The sequence below is a fragment of the Miscanthus floridulus genome, chromosome 4 (genome assembly GCF_019320115.1).
Source record: "Miscanthus floridulus cultivar M001 chromosome 4, ASM1932011v1, whole genome shotgun sequence".
In the NCBI taxonomy this organism is placed as follows: domain Eukaryota; kingdom Viridiplantae; phylum Streptophyta; class Magnoliopsida; order Poales; family Poaceae; genus Miscanthus; species Miscanthus floridulus.
In genome coordinates, this window is record NC_089583.1 from 117358878 (window position 1) to 117376584 (window position 17707).

General features: G+C 41.6%; 4 protein-coding genes across 5 annotated transcripts; 1 reads left to right on the forward strand and 3 right to left on the reverse strand.

The window, feature by feature from the left end:
- Positions 1-3742: 3742 nt before the first annotated feature.
- On the reverse strand, positions 3743-7790 carry LOC136552813 (protein-lysine N-methyltransferase efm3-like). Of its 2 annotated transcripts, XM_066544387.1 has the most exons (8): positions 7604-7788; positions 7438-7505; positions 6517-6636; positions 6369-6442; positions 5984-6035; positions 5795-5896; positions 5573-5681; positions 3743-4202 (listed from the first exon to the last, which is right to left on the reverse strand). In XM_066544387.1, exons 1-8 carry the CDS (start codon positions 7693-7695, stop codon positions 4082-4084), a joined length of 738 nt encoding a protein of 245 aa, XP_066400484.1. In that variant the 5' UTR covers positions 7696-7788; the 3' UTR covers positions 3743-4081. The 2 variants fall into 2 exon arrangements, with proteins under 2 accessions (XP_066400484.1, XP_066400485.1); XM_066544388.1 differs by lacking the exons at positions 3743-4202; positions 5573-5681 and having other exon boundaries at positions 5802-5907; positions 7604-7790.
- Positions 7791-8082: 292 nt separating this feature from the next.
- LOC136552816 (10 kDa chaperonin, mitochondrial-like) lies at positions 8083-9943 on the forward strand. The gene is made up of 3 exons (XM_066544389.1): positions 8083-8288; positions 9094-9236; positions 9696-9943. The coding sequence occupies exons 1-3, from the start codon at positions 8184-8186 to the stop codon at positions 9742-9744; spliced, it is 297 nt and encodes a 98-aa protein (XP_066400486.1). The 5' UTR covers positions 8083-8183; the 3' UTR covers positions 9745-9943.
- Positions 9944-12511: 2568 nt separating this feature from the next.
- LOC136552817 (uncharacterized) lies at positions 12512-16789 on the reverse strand. The gene is made up of 6 exons (XM_066544390.1): positions 16619-16789; positions 15094-15144; positions 14976-15018; positions 14032-14072; positions 12963-13022; positions 12512-12869 (listed from the first exon to the last, which is right to left on the reverse strand). Exons 1-6 carry the CDS (start codon positions 16682-16684, stop codon positions 12810-12812), a joined length of 321 nt encoding a protein of 106 aa, XP_066400487.1. The 5' UTR covers positions 16685-16789; the 3' UTR covers positions 12512-12809.
- On the reverse strand, positions 15165-16175 carry LOC136550667 (uncharacterized). Its single transcript, XM_066542284.1, has 4 exons — positions 16152-16175; positions 15993-16083; positions 15779-15795; positions 15165-15664 (listed from the first exon to the last, which is right to left on the reverse strand). Exons 1-4 carry the CDS (start codon positions 16173-16175, stop codon positions 15536-15538), a joined length of 261 nt encoding a protein of 86 aa, XP_066398381.1. The 3' UTR covers positions 15165-15535.
- Positions 16790-17707: the final 918 nt, after the last annotated feature.

Here is a 17707-nt window from a genome sequence, read left to right on the forward strand (position 1 = left end):
TGTTCTACAGCTGGCTATACAATAACTTATTCTGTGGCCACTTTAAGTTACGATAATTACCATGCTAATTTACAAGATTACAGTAACTCCTTACTAAATGATTTACTACAACATTATCGTAAATATCACCGTGAGTTGTAGTAACACGAGTATCGTAAATGCATATTCATGTTATCGTAAATTGGTACAAATATTATCGTAAATAAAGGTGGCTATACAATAAATTATTCTATGGCCAGCTGTAGAATAGCCTTATATATATACACATTTTATATACTCCCTGAAGTAGTTACTTCCATAATCAATAAATCACGTTGCGTATATATACATACTCATTTATCAGTTTGAGTATGTTGACATACTAATATTAATATACTCTAGATCTTTACTATGTGAAAAAAAAATCAAAAGAGCACATATTTTTTAGGGAAAATTATGTTCTTACCCTTGTCCAGAACTCCAATTGTGACTTTGCCCCTGTTTTTTTTACTTTGTATTTTTACCCTGTTATTTTGAAATGAACTGTCCGTTTGCCCTTGCTTTGATGTCCGTCAAATGGATAGGGAATAAATGAATTAAAAGAATTCTAAAGCAGACAAGGATAGTAGAAATGACCACACTGCCCCTGACTCTTCCTCATCCAGAACAGCCCTCATCGGTAGCGGGCGGCTCCATCGGCGGCGGCGCATCTGGCCTAGGGCACGCGGTGAGGCGGTTGTTGTGGGGCACGGGGGGCGGATGCGGCTCGTGCACTGGTGCGGCTCTGGTTCGTGCACGGTGCGGCGGCAGTTTCGGGGCGCGGGGACGACTGCGGCTCTGGTTGTTCGCGCACCGGGGCAGCGGCGGTGCTTGGCCGCGGGTCTCCTCAGGCGCCTGGGCACAGGTCCCGACGGCGCCCGCCCGCCCACCGTTCTTCCCTTTCGAGCAAGGCTCAGGGGTGCCCGCCTCAGTTCTTATGGGCACGGGAGGGGCGCGAAGGTGCTCAGAGAGCCGCATGGCTGCAATCCTGCTCGGTGCTTGTCACCCAGGACGGCTTAGCGCACGGGATCTCTCAAATCGACATGGAAGAGCAAAGGTGGTTTCAGCAAACCCTAACCCTTATCTACTGCTGTTTTTTGCCAGAGTGAGTGCACTGTTTTTTTAGCTTTTGTGAAAATATTCACATGGTGTATGGGAGACTTTGAAATGTGATATGGACATGTTTCTCCATGATTGTTGTCATGTGTTTTATTGTGCTTCATATTGTTGTCATAATGCTATCAAAATATTACCAAGGTGCTGCCAAAAATTTGAATATTTTTTGGACATCAAAACTGAATTGAAATAATTGCAAGTTGTGGCAAATATATTTGAGCAAATATTAATATCTAATTCCAAAATTAAGGGTAAAACCACAAACAGGCACAACAAATAGGGGCAAAATCACAAGGACATTTCTGTCATTTTGTACAAAATTTAACACCGTTAGGGGAGGATGACGGAATAAGGGCAAAGTAGTGCCTCGATTTGAAATCATAAGGGTTAAAATCACAATTTTGATACAAAATATGGGTAAAAACGCAAGAGCCCCTTTTTTTAATATATTATATAATATTATGATAGTAGCATATAAAATAAGTATAACCATATACTCTAAGTATACATACATACTTGTCATACATAGTACCTTAGATGGTCTAGTACGATGACATACTCTATCTACATACACTTCGTCGGGCCATATACGCTCTAAATCTAGAGATATACACATGGGAGTAACTACTCTCTGGAAGTAGAAAATAATTTCCCATATATATGTGATAGTATAGAAAATTGCGTGGGCATAAATAAAGCCATAAATCACATAGAAAACTGTGTAGGCATATGGCATGCTCGCTTGAACTTATCAGCTGGCTTATCAGCTAGAATCTACAGTATTTTTCTCTCATAACAAAACAGCTTCAGCCGACTTTAATACCATCCCAACAGACCCATAAACACACGAATCATTAGAAAGTGTACGAGCTTACTCTTCACATAGAGCTATTAGCTATTTGTACTATTATTGACGTCCTATGTCCCTTAAACATTACACGTTCTCTAGCATGACTCCCTAACTATTGACATCTATAAAAATTATTTATGTTTGATGGAAAGAGTTAATACGATGGAACTATTTTAGTATAAAATCTAGTAATATCAATATAGTACTCTCTCCGTTTATTTTTACATGTCACATTAACTTTGTCCTAAGTCAAACATTACTAACTTTGACCATCTATTTTCTAAAAATTCTTATAGTTTCATAACATATCAATTATCAATTATATATTATGAAAGTATTTCTCATGGTAAATTTAAAATATAAATCTTATGTCATGAATCTAATTTTTTTTTTCAAATTGATGGTCAAAGACACTCCTGTTGTCCCTGAATAAATAGATTTCTAGAGTTGTCTTAAGTTAAATTTTGTAAAGAAACCCATCAAGATTTATGACATCAAATTAGTATCATTAGATATACCATATAATATACTTTTATAATATACTCATTTTATGTCATAAATGTTGTTACTCTTTCATATAAGTTAGTCAAATTTAAGATAGTTTGACTTGTACGGATTTTAGGAATTGATTCATTTAGAGAATGAGGGAGTATAAATATTTAACTTAGGATAGGATATGTAAAAAACAGAGTTAATGTGTCGCTAATAGCTACGTCCCGATGACCATGAACACTTCAAGTTATGTGTCAACAACACGTGGCAGTTTCGAGATACAGTATAAACTGAAAAATGTCCAAATGGATCTTTAAATGTGTTAGTTGCAAGCTGTCTTCAACAGGAGACCTATTGCGAAACACAAACCCAAAATAGGTCTCCAATATAATACCTATAGCCTCCAACAGAGTATCTATATGAAAGACTCATTTTGAATGTCAGAAGAGGCATAACACAAATCTAAGTATCCTATCTCCTGAAGACCTATTTGCAGAAATAGTTATCTTTTAGATCTTGTTGCTATAGAAGACTAAAAATAAGTATTAAATCCTTTTAACTGTAGCGCTACCTAAAGGAGAAATATGTCTTGTATTTTAGGTCGCGGTCACTAAAGACTGTCTTAGTTGGAGTGTCGTTGAGCCCCCAACACCGATTTTTCATTACACATCCGGGGCCCAGTTTCAACCTCCCGTCGCCCAGCTTGTGGACACGAGTAGAATCACGCCCAGCTTGTGGACACGAGTAGAATCAATCAAAACAATATGCAGACTTTGCCCAGTTGCCGCTCTCAATGCATATCATCACTCCATAAATTTTGACATTGTCAGCACGAGGTCAGGTTCAGACCTGTTCAAATTGCAGCTAAAGCACTGCAATGCATGCATCACTGACAGCTCTATACAGAACATGACCATATGGCAGGAGCTCCGATTTCAGGCTGCCATCCAAGAAAGCCGAAAAAACTGTGGCCCTACGCTTAAGTGACAAGGTTGCATCAGGGAGGCCTTGACAAGCTGTCGCAGCAAACTTACAAATATAGCAAAGAACCAAGAACAGGCTAGAGAACAAGGCGAAAAATTGGAACCATGTTACATGGGTTGAAGGAGGTGCTGAAAGTTTCTGTTCAATTGGTGTTTTACATGCTACTGCACCAAGCACGAGCTCATGGTAATCCAGAGCCTTTTTCAGAATTCAGACAAGCATCTGCAACTCATACATGATGGTGCTGCTTTCAGCAACTCTTTGCCACAAGAACTTTCAGAGTCTGGTCATCTCACTGATAGATAGATAGTCTGAGAAAGTTGTAACATCATTCACCGCTGGTGAATTGACGCATCTTATATCTTATATATTAGCTAAAAGGATGGAGTGGTCAAACAGTAGAAAGCCACACCAAATCGGCATATGAATCGAAGACCATCATTGGGTAATGTTCTTACTGTGACAGCAAGGTAGTGCTTCGTCCTCTACAGAGATACAACTGACACATCTCCAGCTTATCATAATGCGGAACTTCGATTTTCCTGCTAAAAGGAGGTTCTACGGATCTTCATGACGAATAACCACCCAAGCATTTCGCCAAAGGAGAGTCAAAGGACAGTGTCATTTCAGGGTAATGTCAAATATGACTCCTTCAAGATTTGAGATGGTTGTTTTTGTTCCGTCCACTTCTTCAACACACAGTCCATGCTTTTCAGCTTCCTTGAGTACTAGCGCATCCATGCTGGTCATTAATGAGAAGGAATTAGCTTAATTAAAAGAATGCCCAAGTTTGTTACAGAACATTAGAATGAGAACTAACAAAAGTTAGAGATAGTCCAATTCCTCCCCCCACCTCTCTTGTAATGCAAGCCTTTTTAACAGTACATTCTGGACATACCAAATAATGAGTCTAGAGTATGCAACCAGATATAGTTGTCAGTAAATGATAATATAAACTACTGCAAGCCAACCTGTGTATCCTGTTTGCTCATGAATGCAACTGGACACTCATTTTCTCCGCAAGTGCAATAGACAAACAATTGCAGAATATCTCTGACAGGTAACGAATTGTTTGCCTGTGAACCAGAAGGACTTCTGCTACTGTATATGCCATTCTGAAGTAAAAATTTTTGCTACGAAGTACAAACCTCTTCAATGTTTAGATCCATGGGATCCATGGTTTATGGATTGATATAACGTTTCAGTTAGTTGGAGATACTATGTACTTCTCCCTGTCTTGTTTTCTCTGAGGTACTCAGGCACATGTACTTCTAATTACAATTTTCTAATCTAACTGATGTATAACCTGACAAATTTTACAAATGAATATTCTCATCGCAACTTCCTTTTTTCTGTTCAGTGGTTCAAAACGGTGTCTAAAAAAAAACTTGACCCCTGGGGAAAGCCTCCCCCAGAATATTTCTTTAAGAAAAATAATCTCAAACAGAGGGTCAAGAAAAGGCCACAAATCATAGCTATTAAATAGCTCAGGGAGTTGCCTTTTTTTAAGAACGGGGAGTTCAACTCCCGACCATAGGTCCAACACAAGCTCCCCTACCACTGTGCTATGCGCACTGTTCTCGTCAAAATGCTATGTCATGATGGCATTCTGTTAACTCAAGCAAATATAAATATGTATAACCGGAAAATTAGAGCAAACCCAAAACACATGGAAAATTGACACCTATCCTTAATCATGTACTCCCTCCATACTAAAAAATGATGTCATTTTGGACAAGACTTTGGTCAAACATTGGAAATATAAATCATGAATAGCTTTTAAGTTGTTGGGTTTGGAAATGTAAAAACTATATGGATAGATTTGTCTTGAAAAATACTTTCATAAAAATATACATATATCACTTTTCGATAAATATTTGGAGGGAGTACTAAACAAAGAGAATTCAAATTAGACATTACAAAATAATCAACTAAGAGGTCAACTGTAATTGATTACAGTTCGTCAATTGGGACAATCACTGAGTTGATCTCTGTAACATGGAAATTATGATGAACAGTATTTGCTGGCAGTTTTTAATGTGCCAAAAAAAAAGAGAACTCATCTATTCAAATATAAATGGGAGGAAGATAATAAATAGAGAAAATACATACACTTTAGTTCGGGATACATAAGCCAATATGAATCTGCATTTACCAGCTTGAATACGAACAATCTTCTCTACAGTATCAAAGAGGCAAGAAATACTAGATTGCTGGAAGCTTTCTGCGAGTCAAGGTCCACAAACTGCAAGGATTGCTATATAACAAATGAATAGAAGAGAAAGGCCAGAGCCTTAAAATAAAAACAGTTAAGTATGAAAATTTCAAGGATATAAATATCAGCTCCAAGAACAAGATCAAATCCACCACGATGTTTTTCAATAATACCGCTTAAATGATCTGAGTTTCCCCACTCTAGTTTCTCGGCTGTCAACACTACGATAGAACTACAATTATAGATCTCATTATCAAACATATTTCACTTTCTGTGAATGTTGAAGTTAAGGGGTGGCAACCTCTAACCTGCATGTGCATTCTCAGAACATGACTGCAACTCTATATTTTTCCTTATAATCTGCAAAGTCATTCTTCAGTATAAATATGTGGCACTTGAATTGAATAATAAGGAATGATGCAAGTATAAAAGGTAACTGCATCATTTATGCTCTACCACCCTTCTAGCACTTCATTCAAGACATAGACAGTACACTGGACACAAAGGTACGCAATGACTATTGCCATACACATGGCTAAATGTCCTTGTCTATCTGTTGTAAACTGTATGCATTTATCTACATATACAAAATTGCTAAAACTGAAGCAAAAGTCTCAATGGTACTTTGTTCGATAATTTCTATATGAAGCTAGGAGGTATCTGTGAATGAATTCCTAAAAAATTGAACCTTGCCTCCAGAACTTCATCATTGTGATCAGTCAAGACAACCTCCTTGCAGAAACGGCTGCACAATATGCCAGTAATGCCTACAGCAAGTCATAATATAGTCAGCTTTCATACGACCAAAGACTGAAGGGAGCATGGCTGCGAATTCTCTCACCAATCCCAGATCCTAGCTCAATTACTGAACATCCCTTCACAATTTCAGGGTGTTGAGATAAGTAGTTGTTCATCAGGACTGCCCCTGGCCACACTAACTGTCCAGTAAGATCAAAATCAGCTGCACAAATCATTAAGATGCCTGTAAGTGGCGCTGCCATGGCAAGGAATCAATGGGAACAGGCATTATGTACTGTGAGGAATCCACCAACAGAACTTCTGTGACGTTGAGGCTTGAATAAAATCACCCATATCATCACAGAACTGGTGGAACAGAACTTTAGAAGCCAAGATTTATCTTTATGTTGACAGTTGGATATAAAAGGCAAATGAAGGGATTGAATAAGACATAACAGATAATATGACCATTCATTTGTCTGATCACAAGGAATGTGAGGCAAAAGTGGTCCTAAGTCACATGATTGTGTAATGAACATCCAAAGTTACTGCTATGAAAGCCAAAATAAGAAAATGAACAAAAACACCTGTCACGACAATATCTCGAGCACCACTACATCAAGTAAAACAAGGCAGCAAGGCATGAAGCATATGCATACTACAGACTCCAGTAACAGCTGATTCAGCAAATGAAACAGCAAGCACAGAATTTATCACGATAACTGCATCCACTGTACAAGCACTAAAGGATCAAACAGAACAGTTGTGTTGCAGTACTGATACCAAAAATGGGTGAACATATTGAGCAGTAAAACACTGTATTCAATCAACCATGCCCAGCGACCCTTGTACTAGCTCCCCAGTTTCTCTTCTTCAAAACTCTTGAAGCTAAAAAAAATGACTAGCTCCCCAGTTCAAGAAACTACCAATTGACCAGTAGAACAACTGCATCACCCATTTTGCAGAACACAAATCCATTTTACTCTCAAAGAAACGAAATCTATGACGAGCAAGAAGCACTAACTGGAAGCGGCGCGGAGGCAGAGGAGGCGCAACTCGTGGGACCCGAAGGTGAAGGTCGTCATCTCGTAGCTGCCCGCATAGACGAACCCAGCCATTCAGCAAACGAAACCAATCCTCAGCTCTTCACCACGCTAGCGCACAAAACGAATAACGGACGACGCGCATACCTGCGGTCCACGAAGAAAGACGGATCCAGACAGACGATGTCGTCCTCCTCTTCCTTCTCCTCCCGCTTCCTCGGGCTACCGGAGTCCGCCATCGTTCGCCGAACTTCTCGCCGCCGCCGCCGGCAACAAGGACTACTGCAGTGGAGGTCGCCGCAGCGTCACTCCAAACCTTAACCCACCTGCTGGATTGGGCCGCTGGATCGTGTTCTAGGCCTATGGACCCAAAACCCAAATAAATGGGCCATCGGCATTCAACGACACATCAAAGAATCTCGTCCTTAGCGGGCCGAAAAAATCTTGTTAGTGAAATCAGTGGGCCACCCGGGATACACGAGGCTTGGCCCAGCCCAGCCAGCGAGGAACGTTCTTGAGGACACCCGAGAGGCCGGAGCACGTTGCGGCGGCGCGGCGCACGATCTCCCAGGGGTAGGCTCGTAATTTTTCCGCTGCCCCCGCGTCCGTCCATAAAACCCTAAACCCCAGGCTGATCGGTTGGCTGTGAAGCGAGTGGAAGTTTCGAGCTTTTCCTTTCTTCTTTGGCCTGCTGCGCAAGAAGAAGGGGAAGGAGAGGAGGGCGGCGATGGCGAAGAGGCTGCTCCCGTCGCTGAACCGGGTGCTGGTGGAGAAGCTGGTGCAGCCCAAGAAGACCTCCGGCGGCATCCTCCTCCCGGAAACATCCAAGCAGGTAGCACCATCGCCCGCCCGACGCCAGTCCCCCGTCTTGCTATTGTTGCTTTGAGTAGTGTAGTGGATTCAATTTGCGTGGATTGTCGGCGAGGGGGTGTTTAGATCATGTTGTCAGGCAAGGTGTTCCGCGCCAGGTTGGGCGATTTGGATCGCTTTGTAGGTTGCGAATAGTTGGAAGCAGCTAAAAAAATCCTCAAGGTGCTTCCTCCCTCTGGTGAAGTTAGTTCTGATTGGGTTGTGATTAGTTCGAGTGACTCAGATTGCTTGGTGTAGGCTGTGATTCTTGGTAGTGCTGTTACCTTAGCTGTAGCAATTTTATCGTTCAAGTAGCTATTATAATTTATATTTGTGAAATTGCCATGCTTTATGGTTATCTGCAGTTCCAACTTCCAAATAGTTCGAAACGGTAAGTAAGATAAAGTTGCTATTGTTTGAAGTGCATAACCAATTTTTTACCTGAAATTGTTCCTGTGCAGGTGGCTATCTGCAATTCTATTTATTTTCACGTTTTTAATGGCTAGTTGCAGTTTACACTTTTTTATATTGGCTTTTGGATAGTGGTGGTGTTCAACTGGAGAATTGAATTAGCTTATGTTTTTGAACTGTGCATTAATTCACTGTTTGACAATGTTTATGTGGAAATAGCCTTCTGAAGTCTATCAGATAAAGATTTGACTTTTGTTTTCACTTTTGACTTATTAATTAGTATTCAGCATTGTATTTGGGTGTGTTCAATTGGAGAAACGAATTATTCTGGCTGTAGAATCAATTTTCTGCTTGACGATATGTTGCTCTTGTTGCAGCTGAATGCTGCTAAAGTGGTGGCTATTGGTCCTGGTGAGCGCGACAAGGCAGGCAATCTGATCCCAGTTGCTCTGAAGGAAGGCGACACTGTTCTTCTGCCTGAGTATGGTGGAACTGAAGTCAAGCTTGCGGCTGATAAAGAGTAGGTGAACCGTTCTTCTGTGCTTGAAAATGTTGTGCTATATTGCTACTGCCTGATTAATCTATCAATTAGGCACACAATAGAACTGTTGTAATTATAAAAACTGTCCTGCAGATGTAATTATTTGCTGTTTTATGAAATCATCAAGATGTATGCTGAACAGACACAAACCCATGATATGATATGGAATAATGATAGTGACTGTTTTAATTGTGTCAAATGTTGTATTGTTTTTGGGCTGTTTGATACTGCTTGTCAACTATGCTTTTTGTGACTTAGAAAAGACATGCTGTATCTTAACCTTTGTTTGCTAACTAGCAACACAATCAGTTATGGGTCACAAATACCATGTGCAACTTTTTGTTGGATTTGTTATCATTCAAGATTATTTTTTCTGTTTAGTGCCATTTCAATTCTTTCTCTGGTACTTAATCTGAGCCCTCTTCTGAAAAATTTCAGGTACCTCCTCTTCAGAGAGCACGACATTTTGGGCACACTTGTGGACTGATTCAGATCAGCAGCAAGCCTGTCACTAGTCGTTGGTTCTAGTGTGAGATGCGTAGGATCTGATGCTGGGAGCAAAGTTCCTGAGAAAGTACTCTGAACTGTCGTGATGTCATAGAATTTGTGGTGAAACATCATAAGGATAAGACTTGTTGCTTGTTTCTTTTTGCGAGCCAACTTTGGCGTTTGAAGTGGTTCCCTTCGCCCCCCCTGTCCCTTGTTGCAGTCCTCTCTGTTTTTCGTTAACTGTTCAAGTGATTTATTACTCCCTCGGTTCTAAATTATAAGACGTTTTGGCTTTTCTATATATATTGTTTTTAATATGTATTTAGACATAGTGAATATCTATGTGCATACAAATGTGTATAGCAAATGTGTATAGCAAAAGCTATGTACTAGAAAAATCAAAACGTCTTATAATTTGGGACGGATTGAATTCTTATTGTTAGGACGCACGGGGTCGATTACTCCTTAACCTTTGCACGATCCATCAAAGGCGATGTTGGCTGTTGCTATTTGATCGTCGATGCTGGTTAAGGATTTGGGTGCCTTCTATGCGTGCGGTGTGCCGTTGGATAGTTGGTACATGTTCTATATCCGCATTGATATATCTGATCATGACTCTTGTGCCTGAAGAAAATGTATATATGGTTTTGTCAATCAAGAGAAAAAGAAATGTTTTGGACTTTATAAACCAACGGTTTCACCAGGTTTTGTTTAGGAAAATTTAGTGAAAATTCTCAAAATTGGAACTACAAGATCAAATCCAGCTGTTTCTTCTATAATTAACTTGCTAAACTAATAGGCGAGTTAACAAAATAAGTAGCACAACAACAACAACAAAGCCTTTAAGTCTCAAACAAGTTGGGGTAGGCTAGAGTTGAAACCCAACAGAAGCGGTTCAGGCACGTGAATAGCTTCTTCCAAGCACTCCTATCTAGGCTTAAGTCTTTGGGTATAATTCCATCCTTTCAAGTCTCCTTTTATTGCCTCTACCCAAGTCAACTTCGGTCTTATCTGCCTCTCTTCAAAATTCTATTCTGACTTAGGTAGGATTCACTACGCACCGGTGCAGGTCTGAGAGGTCTCCGTTGCACATGTCCAAACCATCTCAACCGGTGTGTAGACAAGCTTTTTCTTCAATTGGCGCTACCCCTAATCTCTTCACGTATATCATCGTTCCGAACTCGATCCCTTCCTGTATGACCGCAAATCCAATGCAACATACACATTTCCGCGATACTTAGCTGTTGAATATGTCGTCTTTTCGTAGGCCAACATTCTGCACCATACAACATAGCAGGTCTAATCGCAGTCCTATAAAACTTGCCTTTTAGCTTCTGTGGTACCCTTTTGTCACATAGGACACCAGACGCTTGCCGCGCACTTCATCCACCCTGCTTTGATTCTATGGCTAACATCTTCATCAATATCCCCGTCCCTCTGTAGCATTGATCCTAAATATCGAAAGGTATCCTTCCTAGGCACTACATGACCTTCCAAACTAACATCTTCCTCCTCCCGAGTAGTAGTGCCGAAGTCACATCTCATATACTCAGTTTTAGTTCTACTAAGTCTAAAACCTTTGGACTCCAAAGTCTCCCGCCATAACTTCAGTTTCTGATTCACTCCTGTCCGGCTTTCATCAACTAGTACTACATCGTCCGCAAAAAGCATACACCAAGGGATGTCCCCTTGTATGTCCCTTGTGACCTCATTCATCACTAAAGCAAATAAATAAGGGCTCAAAGCTGACCCTTGATGTAGTCCTATCCTAATCGGGAAGTCATCCGTGTCTCCATCACTTGTTCGAACTCTAGTCACAACATTGCTGTACATGTCCTTAATGAGCCCAACGTACTTCGTTGGGACTTTATGTTTGTCCAAAGCCCACCACATAACATTCCTTGGTATTTTATCATAAGTCTTCAACAATTATTATCTCTCTAATAGTTTTCTATACCAGCTTCCTAAATGATTTTGCATTGGGAACCTCAACTATTTCTAAGCAACCAGATGTTTTTTTAATAGTTTCTTTGTCTTCCACTTTCTCATTTAGAACTATTTCTTTTCTTAATTTACTCATGTGTCCAGTACTTTGATCTCTCGAGAAAAATACCGGACAACTACGGAAATTTATGGCTTGGAGGGACAATTTACTTTTAAGTAGTAGTGTTTTTTCTTTGAAATGATCTCTTCCCCCTCAACACTCATAGTCCAGCGCTGTCATGGCATGGGCTGCTCTATCAAAATTACAATCGTAGAAAGTTCAAAAGAACAAGAGACGTCAACTCATCCACGAGGCAACCTTCAGGTCTTGCGCATGAATCAGCTGATGATAGCTCTTGCTAGACCAATAAAGTGTCAGTCTCCAAAATTAATCTACCAATGCCAAGAAATTAACTCAGCATAGAAAGCCTATCACAGCCGGTTGAAGCCACGAACCGCACTCAGCAGGTGATCAACCTTTCCTCTCCCTGTTAGAACTACATCTCCATCACTATCACGAATGAGGAAGCCCCAGCTACCCGATTGGGTTTACCAAAATGTTAGAATGATCTTTCTTTCTTTTTCCCAAAAAAAATCTAAATCTGGAGTCCATTTAGGAACCCCTGGAGTTGCTCTAAGTGACTGCAAACTCCTACTTTTCCATCGCCAATGTTTTCTCAAACTACAGATGGGTGCATTCTTGGTTGTATAGGATTGACTTTAGCTTCAAGGATTCTATCTAAAGAAAAATCTAAAAAGGACAACAAATACAGGTGCAAGGATTCTATCTAGAGAAAAAGGGAAGTAATATGTCCTCCTTTACAGAATTTAAAAAATGAACAACAAATACTGGTGCAAACACAGAAAGACGTATATCAGTGTACAAATGGACAACTTCAAACGTTTATCTGAAAAAAAGAATTGTAGCTGACCACGAAGGGTTATCTACTGTCTGCACACAACACGTCAAGGGCCTAAGTTTGCCAATGATAAAAATCTCAACAGCATCAACAACTTTCCAGGATCATTGGCACCTGCCGAAGAGCCGATCCTAGAGCAGCATCTATCTATTATTCATCATCAGCTCTCATATGCGCTCAGAAACTTCTTAGCAGCATCCAAATTCAGCTCTTTGTAAACCTGCACGCACATGGGTCAATCCCAGAAAATAAACTTCAGTGTGTATAAATAGTTGTGGTATTAAAATGTCGAATGAGGGAGGTGAGTCAGTACAAGTTTCTCATGAGCTTCTTCAAATGCCTTGCAGAAGAACTCTGCCTTTGTCGCTCCAATCTGCCATAGTGGGAGCCAAAAACAATTTATTAAGCCACAAGAAAAAAAAATGTGTTTGAACTTCCAGATAGTTAATGCTACCCAAATATGTATTCCAACAAAGATGTTAGATGGCATGTGATAAACAGAAATATGGTATCCATGAGAGTAGTACAAGAGTGCACCAACCATACAATACTACCCAAGTATATAGTCCAACAAAGAAAGTGGCATGCGATAAACAGAAATATGGTATCCAAGACAGATGTGGAGCAGTGATGCTACCATCGACATCAAATGGTAGACCAATCTAACAGGCCAGAAGCCAAGAAGACCAATCTATTTTGCCTAAACTTTTAAAATGACTTGCCAATTCCTGAACAACCACAGACTGTAAAGCTTTTATGACAGCTTTTCTATCTATTTATGGAGAAACTGGTTTCACTCCAGTAAAACCACCAGAATGAGGCAAAGGGACTCTAGTGGTTTCTGTTAACAGTTTTCAATCCCTCCCTCCCTCCCTCCCTCCCTCCCAAAAAACACAAACAACATGAAAAAAGAACAGCTTCTACTTTGACAAGCTATACAACAAAAGCTTGTCAGCTCCTAGCAAATCCTTCAATAGCATTTCTCTCAAACCCTCAGCCACTCAGACCAACAGGAGCTCCATGGGCATAACCACAAAAGACTTGGGTCACAACTTGAGTGGTGAACAGAGAAGGGAGTGGTACAAAGGAGTAGGCTACCAGCAATTGGCACTGAGATAAAAGCATGACCTTAATGGAGATACAAGTGGTATTTTCCTATAAGTTTGGGTCATCGGGTGGTGTTTAGCTGAACTGGAAATATTCAGCAGAATTTTTCAAACTTCAGATGTTCTAATACATGGAACCAGTTTTTTCGCCCCAATTTATTCTTCCTCGAACAACAAACCTAAAAGACACACAACATTACTCAAAGCTCTAGAACATGTTTCACACCACTGCATCGAGTTGCTAGCTTCCTGATACTGGAAAAGAAATATACGTACTTTTTTCTCCGCAGCCATCTTCAACTTCTGCAAAAACATATCTGTGAAACATGCAAGAAAATTAGTGACTATTCTACTTCACTACGGCATCGGAGCATAATTAGATCTATTCTATAATTGTTAGTGGAATGCAGAATAAAAGAAAGTGTGTCGTTTGCCATTACTACAGTGCCAAAGTTGGCATTCCCATTCATTAGGTGGGCATTTACTAATGGCCTCAATTCATTGAAAAAAAAATTGAGTGGACATCCTAGAGAAAAAGTATTTGTCACTCAGTAATTGTTGCAGAAAGCACATCTCAGTGCCATGTTATTCAATTGCTTAACTGCTCAGTCCTTCATATCAGATATGTAAGAGACTGTATATGTAAGAGGTATCTTTTGCGTGGATCAAATTTGTATGGTAGTAAATGATGGATTGTGTGGTTGCAGTTTGATGTTTTGGAAGTAATGGTATTTCTACTGCCAATTATTGATTTTCACGGGAAAAAAGGTCGAGTAAAAGAAACTACAGTTGCTGATAATAAGTTGCTTGTGAACCCAATTTGGAAAACCAGATCCAAACGAATCAGATAAAAATAAGTTGAATTGGGATGTAACCAGTTGTAGTTATCAACATCTCAGTTGTTTGATAGAGAGCAAATCCATGAGAATAATGCATGCACAACCGATCATCGACCATGGATATGACAAATTGTTGCCAGGGCACATACTAAAGACCTAAGTCTAACTGATATCCCAGATCATGAATAACTGCCCCTTGGATTCAACTGAACAAGGATGAAGGGGGACATCAGCCTTTGCCTCTACAACAATAATTGTTGAGGTTAGATTTGAAGCATAAGGATACAGTTACACATGGACATGGCCATTGTGGGTTTAGCAATAGTTTTCTAATATAAATTTGTTGAGATGAGATGAACAACAAACTATTGACTGGCATACCTTGTGCATCGGATGAGTCCTTGTTATTGCCCTTTGTTGCCTCCTGCAAGCAATAGCTTCATTAGCAATAGTTAACAGGTATAATCAGGTAGCACCTCGACAACTAAATCAAACACACCTGAACTCGTGATCGCTGTCTAATTCCTCTGCTGGATGATCCAGAATCGGCCTACATTTGGCACACAAAAAAAAATATTGCATCAGTTCATGCTCAAAAGGTCTGAAAACACGAAATAAGAACTAACCATATTTATTCAGTTACGTCAGCAAAAGGGACATCTAACACAATTGCTTATGATTCCATATCAATGTGCTTATGATACATTGCTCTTTGTTCTGGTTCAACCCGCTTTTTCTATTTAGATAAATGCGCAGCACCATAGTCACATGCGGCCATGCCCCCATGTAATACTCTCTCAACCACAAACCTTGAACTCAAATAGAAACAAACATTCATGACATTGTGTGACTACGTGTAGCTCAACACAGAGATGACAAGGATGTCAATCTACCTGAAAGTTTGTCACTAATATTTACCAACTTTAAGAGGCCAACAATGCCTACTTTCTTAAACGGCAGGGGAAGCACGGTGTAACACTAATATTAGCCTGCTTATCTTGAGGGGCAAGAAGCAACACACTAAACCTGGAACCCCTTTCTAGAAGCATTCCGGCTATTATTGGGCAGGACTGTCAAGATAGGCATCATTCCCATTCTAGAGGGGCTTTCTTTGTTAAAAAAGGGTGAAAATGAGTAATCCCCCTTTACCCAAAACAACAACAACAACAAAGCATTTAAGTCACAAACAAGTTGGAGTAGGCTAGAGTTAAAACCCAGCAGAAGCAATTAAGGTTCACACACGTGAATAGCTGTTTTCCAAGCACTCCTATCTATGGCTAAGTCTTTGGGTATATTCCATCCTTTCAAGTCTCCTTTTATTGCCTCTACCCAAGTCAACTTCGGTCTTACTCTGCCTCTCTTCACGTTACTATCCTGGCTTAGGATTCCACTACGCACCTTTACCCAAAAGAAGGGGAGAAAAACTAGGGTGTTCAGGGCACATGGATAAAATTCGCTTCCCTTTTCTTTCTTCGTTGCAGTATTGCACCTATACAAAAGTAGTAACATTAGAAGGGCAGGCCTAGTACAGCGGTGAGAGCTGTCTCACTGAGTTACCAGGTCGTGGGTTCGAAGCAGCATCTCCGCAGATTTTGCGGGGGAAAGGCTTGTCTCGTTTTATCCCTTTCCAGACCCTACTCATGTGGTAGCCTCCGGCACTGATTCTGCCCTTTTTACAAAAGTAGTAACATTATAAAAGATGCTGACGTGCTATCACCTTTAATACGTTCTCTAATCAAAGGCTACATTACATGGCCCTCTACCGCAACTAATTCTGCAAACATCGAGTTGATTTCGGAACCCGGAGCTGCACTCTGCAAGCAGTGTGTGTCGCAACAGAAGATCGGGTCACCGGAATCGATAGGAAGGCAGATTAAACTATGCTACCCCGAATTCCCAATCGAGATCCACGCCACAGATCGCGGCTTGGGACTTGGGACATCCCCAAATCAGAACCCGGGACTTAGCGGCACAGGCAGACGGAAAAGGAGAGGGGTAGGGGGCTGGAGCAGGAGGAGGATTACGCAGTAGTCCCGGGAGCGGACGACGGGGAAGAGGTCGAGCATGCCTCGGAACTCCTTTTCGTCCATGGTGGTCGGTGGACGCAGGCGCAGGCGCAGGCGCGACGTCTCCGGCGACGGACTCAGGGCTCAGGGCTCAGCTCAGGGCTCGAACCACGCCGATGTGGATGTGGATGTGGACTCGCTAGAGAGAGAAGATGGATTGGAGTCCACGAACGCGCTTCGAGCCTTCGGCTCTCACCACATGGGCCGGATGACTCGTCAGACTAGAGGGCCCAATATATCTAAGGCCGGGCAGAATACTAGTGGGCCGTCAGCTTCTGGCCGAAAGACCACCGGTGCTTTTATCAACAAATGGTCACATTTCACGCTATAAGGGGTATAAGCGATGATTGATTTTTTTCTCTAAAAGGTTGGCGCATCTTTTGTATTAAGTAGAGTAAGTTTTTACACGACGCGCCGTCTTGCAGCACACTAAGGAGGACAAGAGTGAGTACAGTTATGCATAGCCTCCCTAGTAAGGTTTTCTGTCGGGTTCATAAACCCGGGGTCCCTCGGGAACCGGTTTCCACGCCAGGGCTCGGCTCATAAAAACAGTCTTCCTTTCCTCTGGACCGGCCCGAAAGTCTAAAACCAACAGACCGGAGCACTCGCTTCAGGCCCAGGCCAGCTCCGAGCGGCCTCTCCGATCGGAGCGCTAGCGTCAGGCCTTGGCTGCTCCGCACGGCCTCCACTCGGAAAGCCTGACTCGAGGACCGCCTCCGACTCTGACCCCGCGACCAGGGCTCGCGGGAAGCCTGCTCGCCGCTCTTCTTCGACTGGGGCGCCAGAATCGACTGGGGACCATCCGACCGGGGACGCCCGCTCGGAAAGAACCAGAAGGCGTGCGGAGAAAGGCAAGGCATGGCTCACAAGTCAACACCACTGTACCAGGGACCATACCCTGCACGAAGCAGTGCTCTGCAGCCATCCTGACACAAAGTATTGTAGGGGCCGCTAGAAACTCCCATATGATAAGCCCCCTCCGCGTGTCTCTGGACACCGATTGCGGTACGGGCTCCAGGATTTGCCATACCGGGTGAACATAGCACG

Bases quoted from the DNA above. Each gene is read 5' to 3' on its own strand.
- LOC136552813 (XM_066544387.1), bottom strand. From the start codon at position 7,695: ATGGCGGACTCCGGTAGCCCGAGGAAGCGGGAGGAGAAGGAAGAGGAG. The intron at 6,443-6,516 runs GTGAGAGAATTC...GACTTGCTGTAG, and splicing joins TGAGCTAGGATCTGGGATTG to GCATTACTGGCATATTGTGC. The intron at 4,203-5,572 runs GTATGTATTTTC...ATTAATGACCAG, and splicing joins TATGTATCCCGAACTAAAGT to CATGGATGCGCTAGTACTCA.
- LOC136552816 (XM_066544389.1), top strand. From the start codon at position 8,184: ATGGCGAAGAGGCTGCTCCCGTCGCTGAACCGGGTGCTGGTGGAGAAG. The intron at 8,289-9,093 runs GTAGCACCATCG...CTCTTGTTGCAG, and splicing joins TCCCGGAAACATCCAAGCAG to CTGAATGCTGCTAAAGTGGT. The intron at 9,237-9,695 runs GTAGGTGAACCG...GAAAAATTTCAG, and splicing joins AAGCTTGCGGCTGATAAAGA to GTACCTCCTCTTCAGAGAGC.
- LOC136550667 (XM_066542284.1), bottom strand. From the start codon at position 16,175: ATGCTGCTTCGAACCCACGACCTG. The intron at 16,084-16,151 runs GTAACTCAGTGA...ACTTTTGTATAG, and splicing joins TGCTTCGAACCCACGACCTG to GTGCAATACTGCAACGAAGA.
- LOC136552817 (XM_066544390.1), bottom strand. From the start codon at position 16,684: ATGGACGAAAAGGAGTTCCGAGGCATGCTCGACCTCTTCCCCGTCGTC. The intron at 15,019-15,093 runs GTGTGTTTGATT...TATTGCTTGCAG, and splicing joins GACAGCGATCACGAGTTCAG to GAGGCAACAAAGGGCAATAA. The intron at 14,073-14,975 runs GTATGCCAGTCA...CATGTTTCACAG, and splicing joins GGACTCATCCGATGCACAAG to ATATGTTTTTGCAGAAGTTG.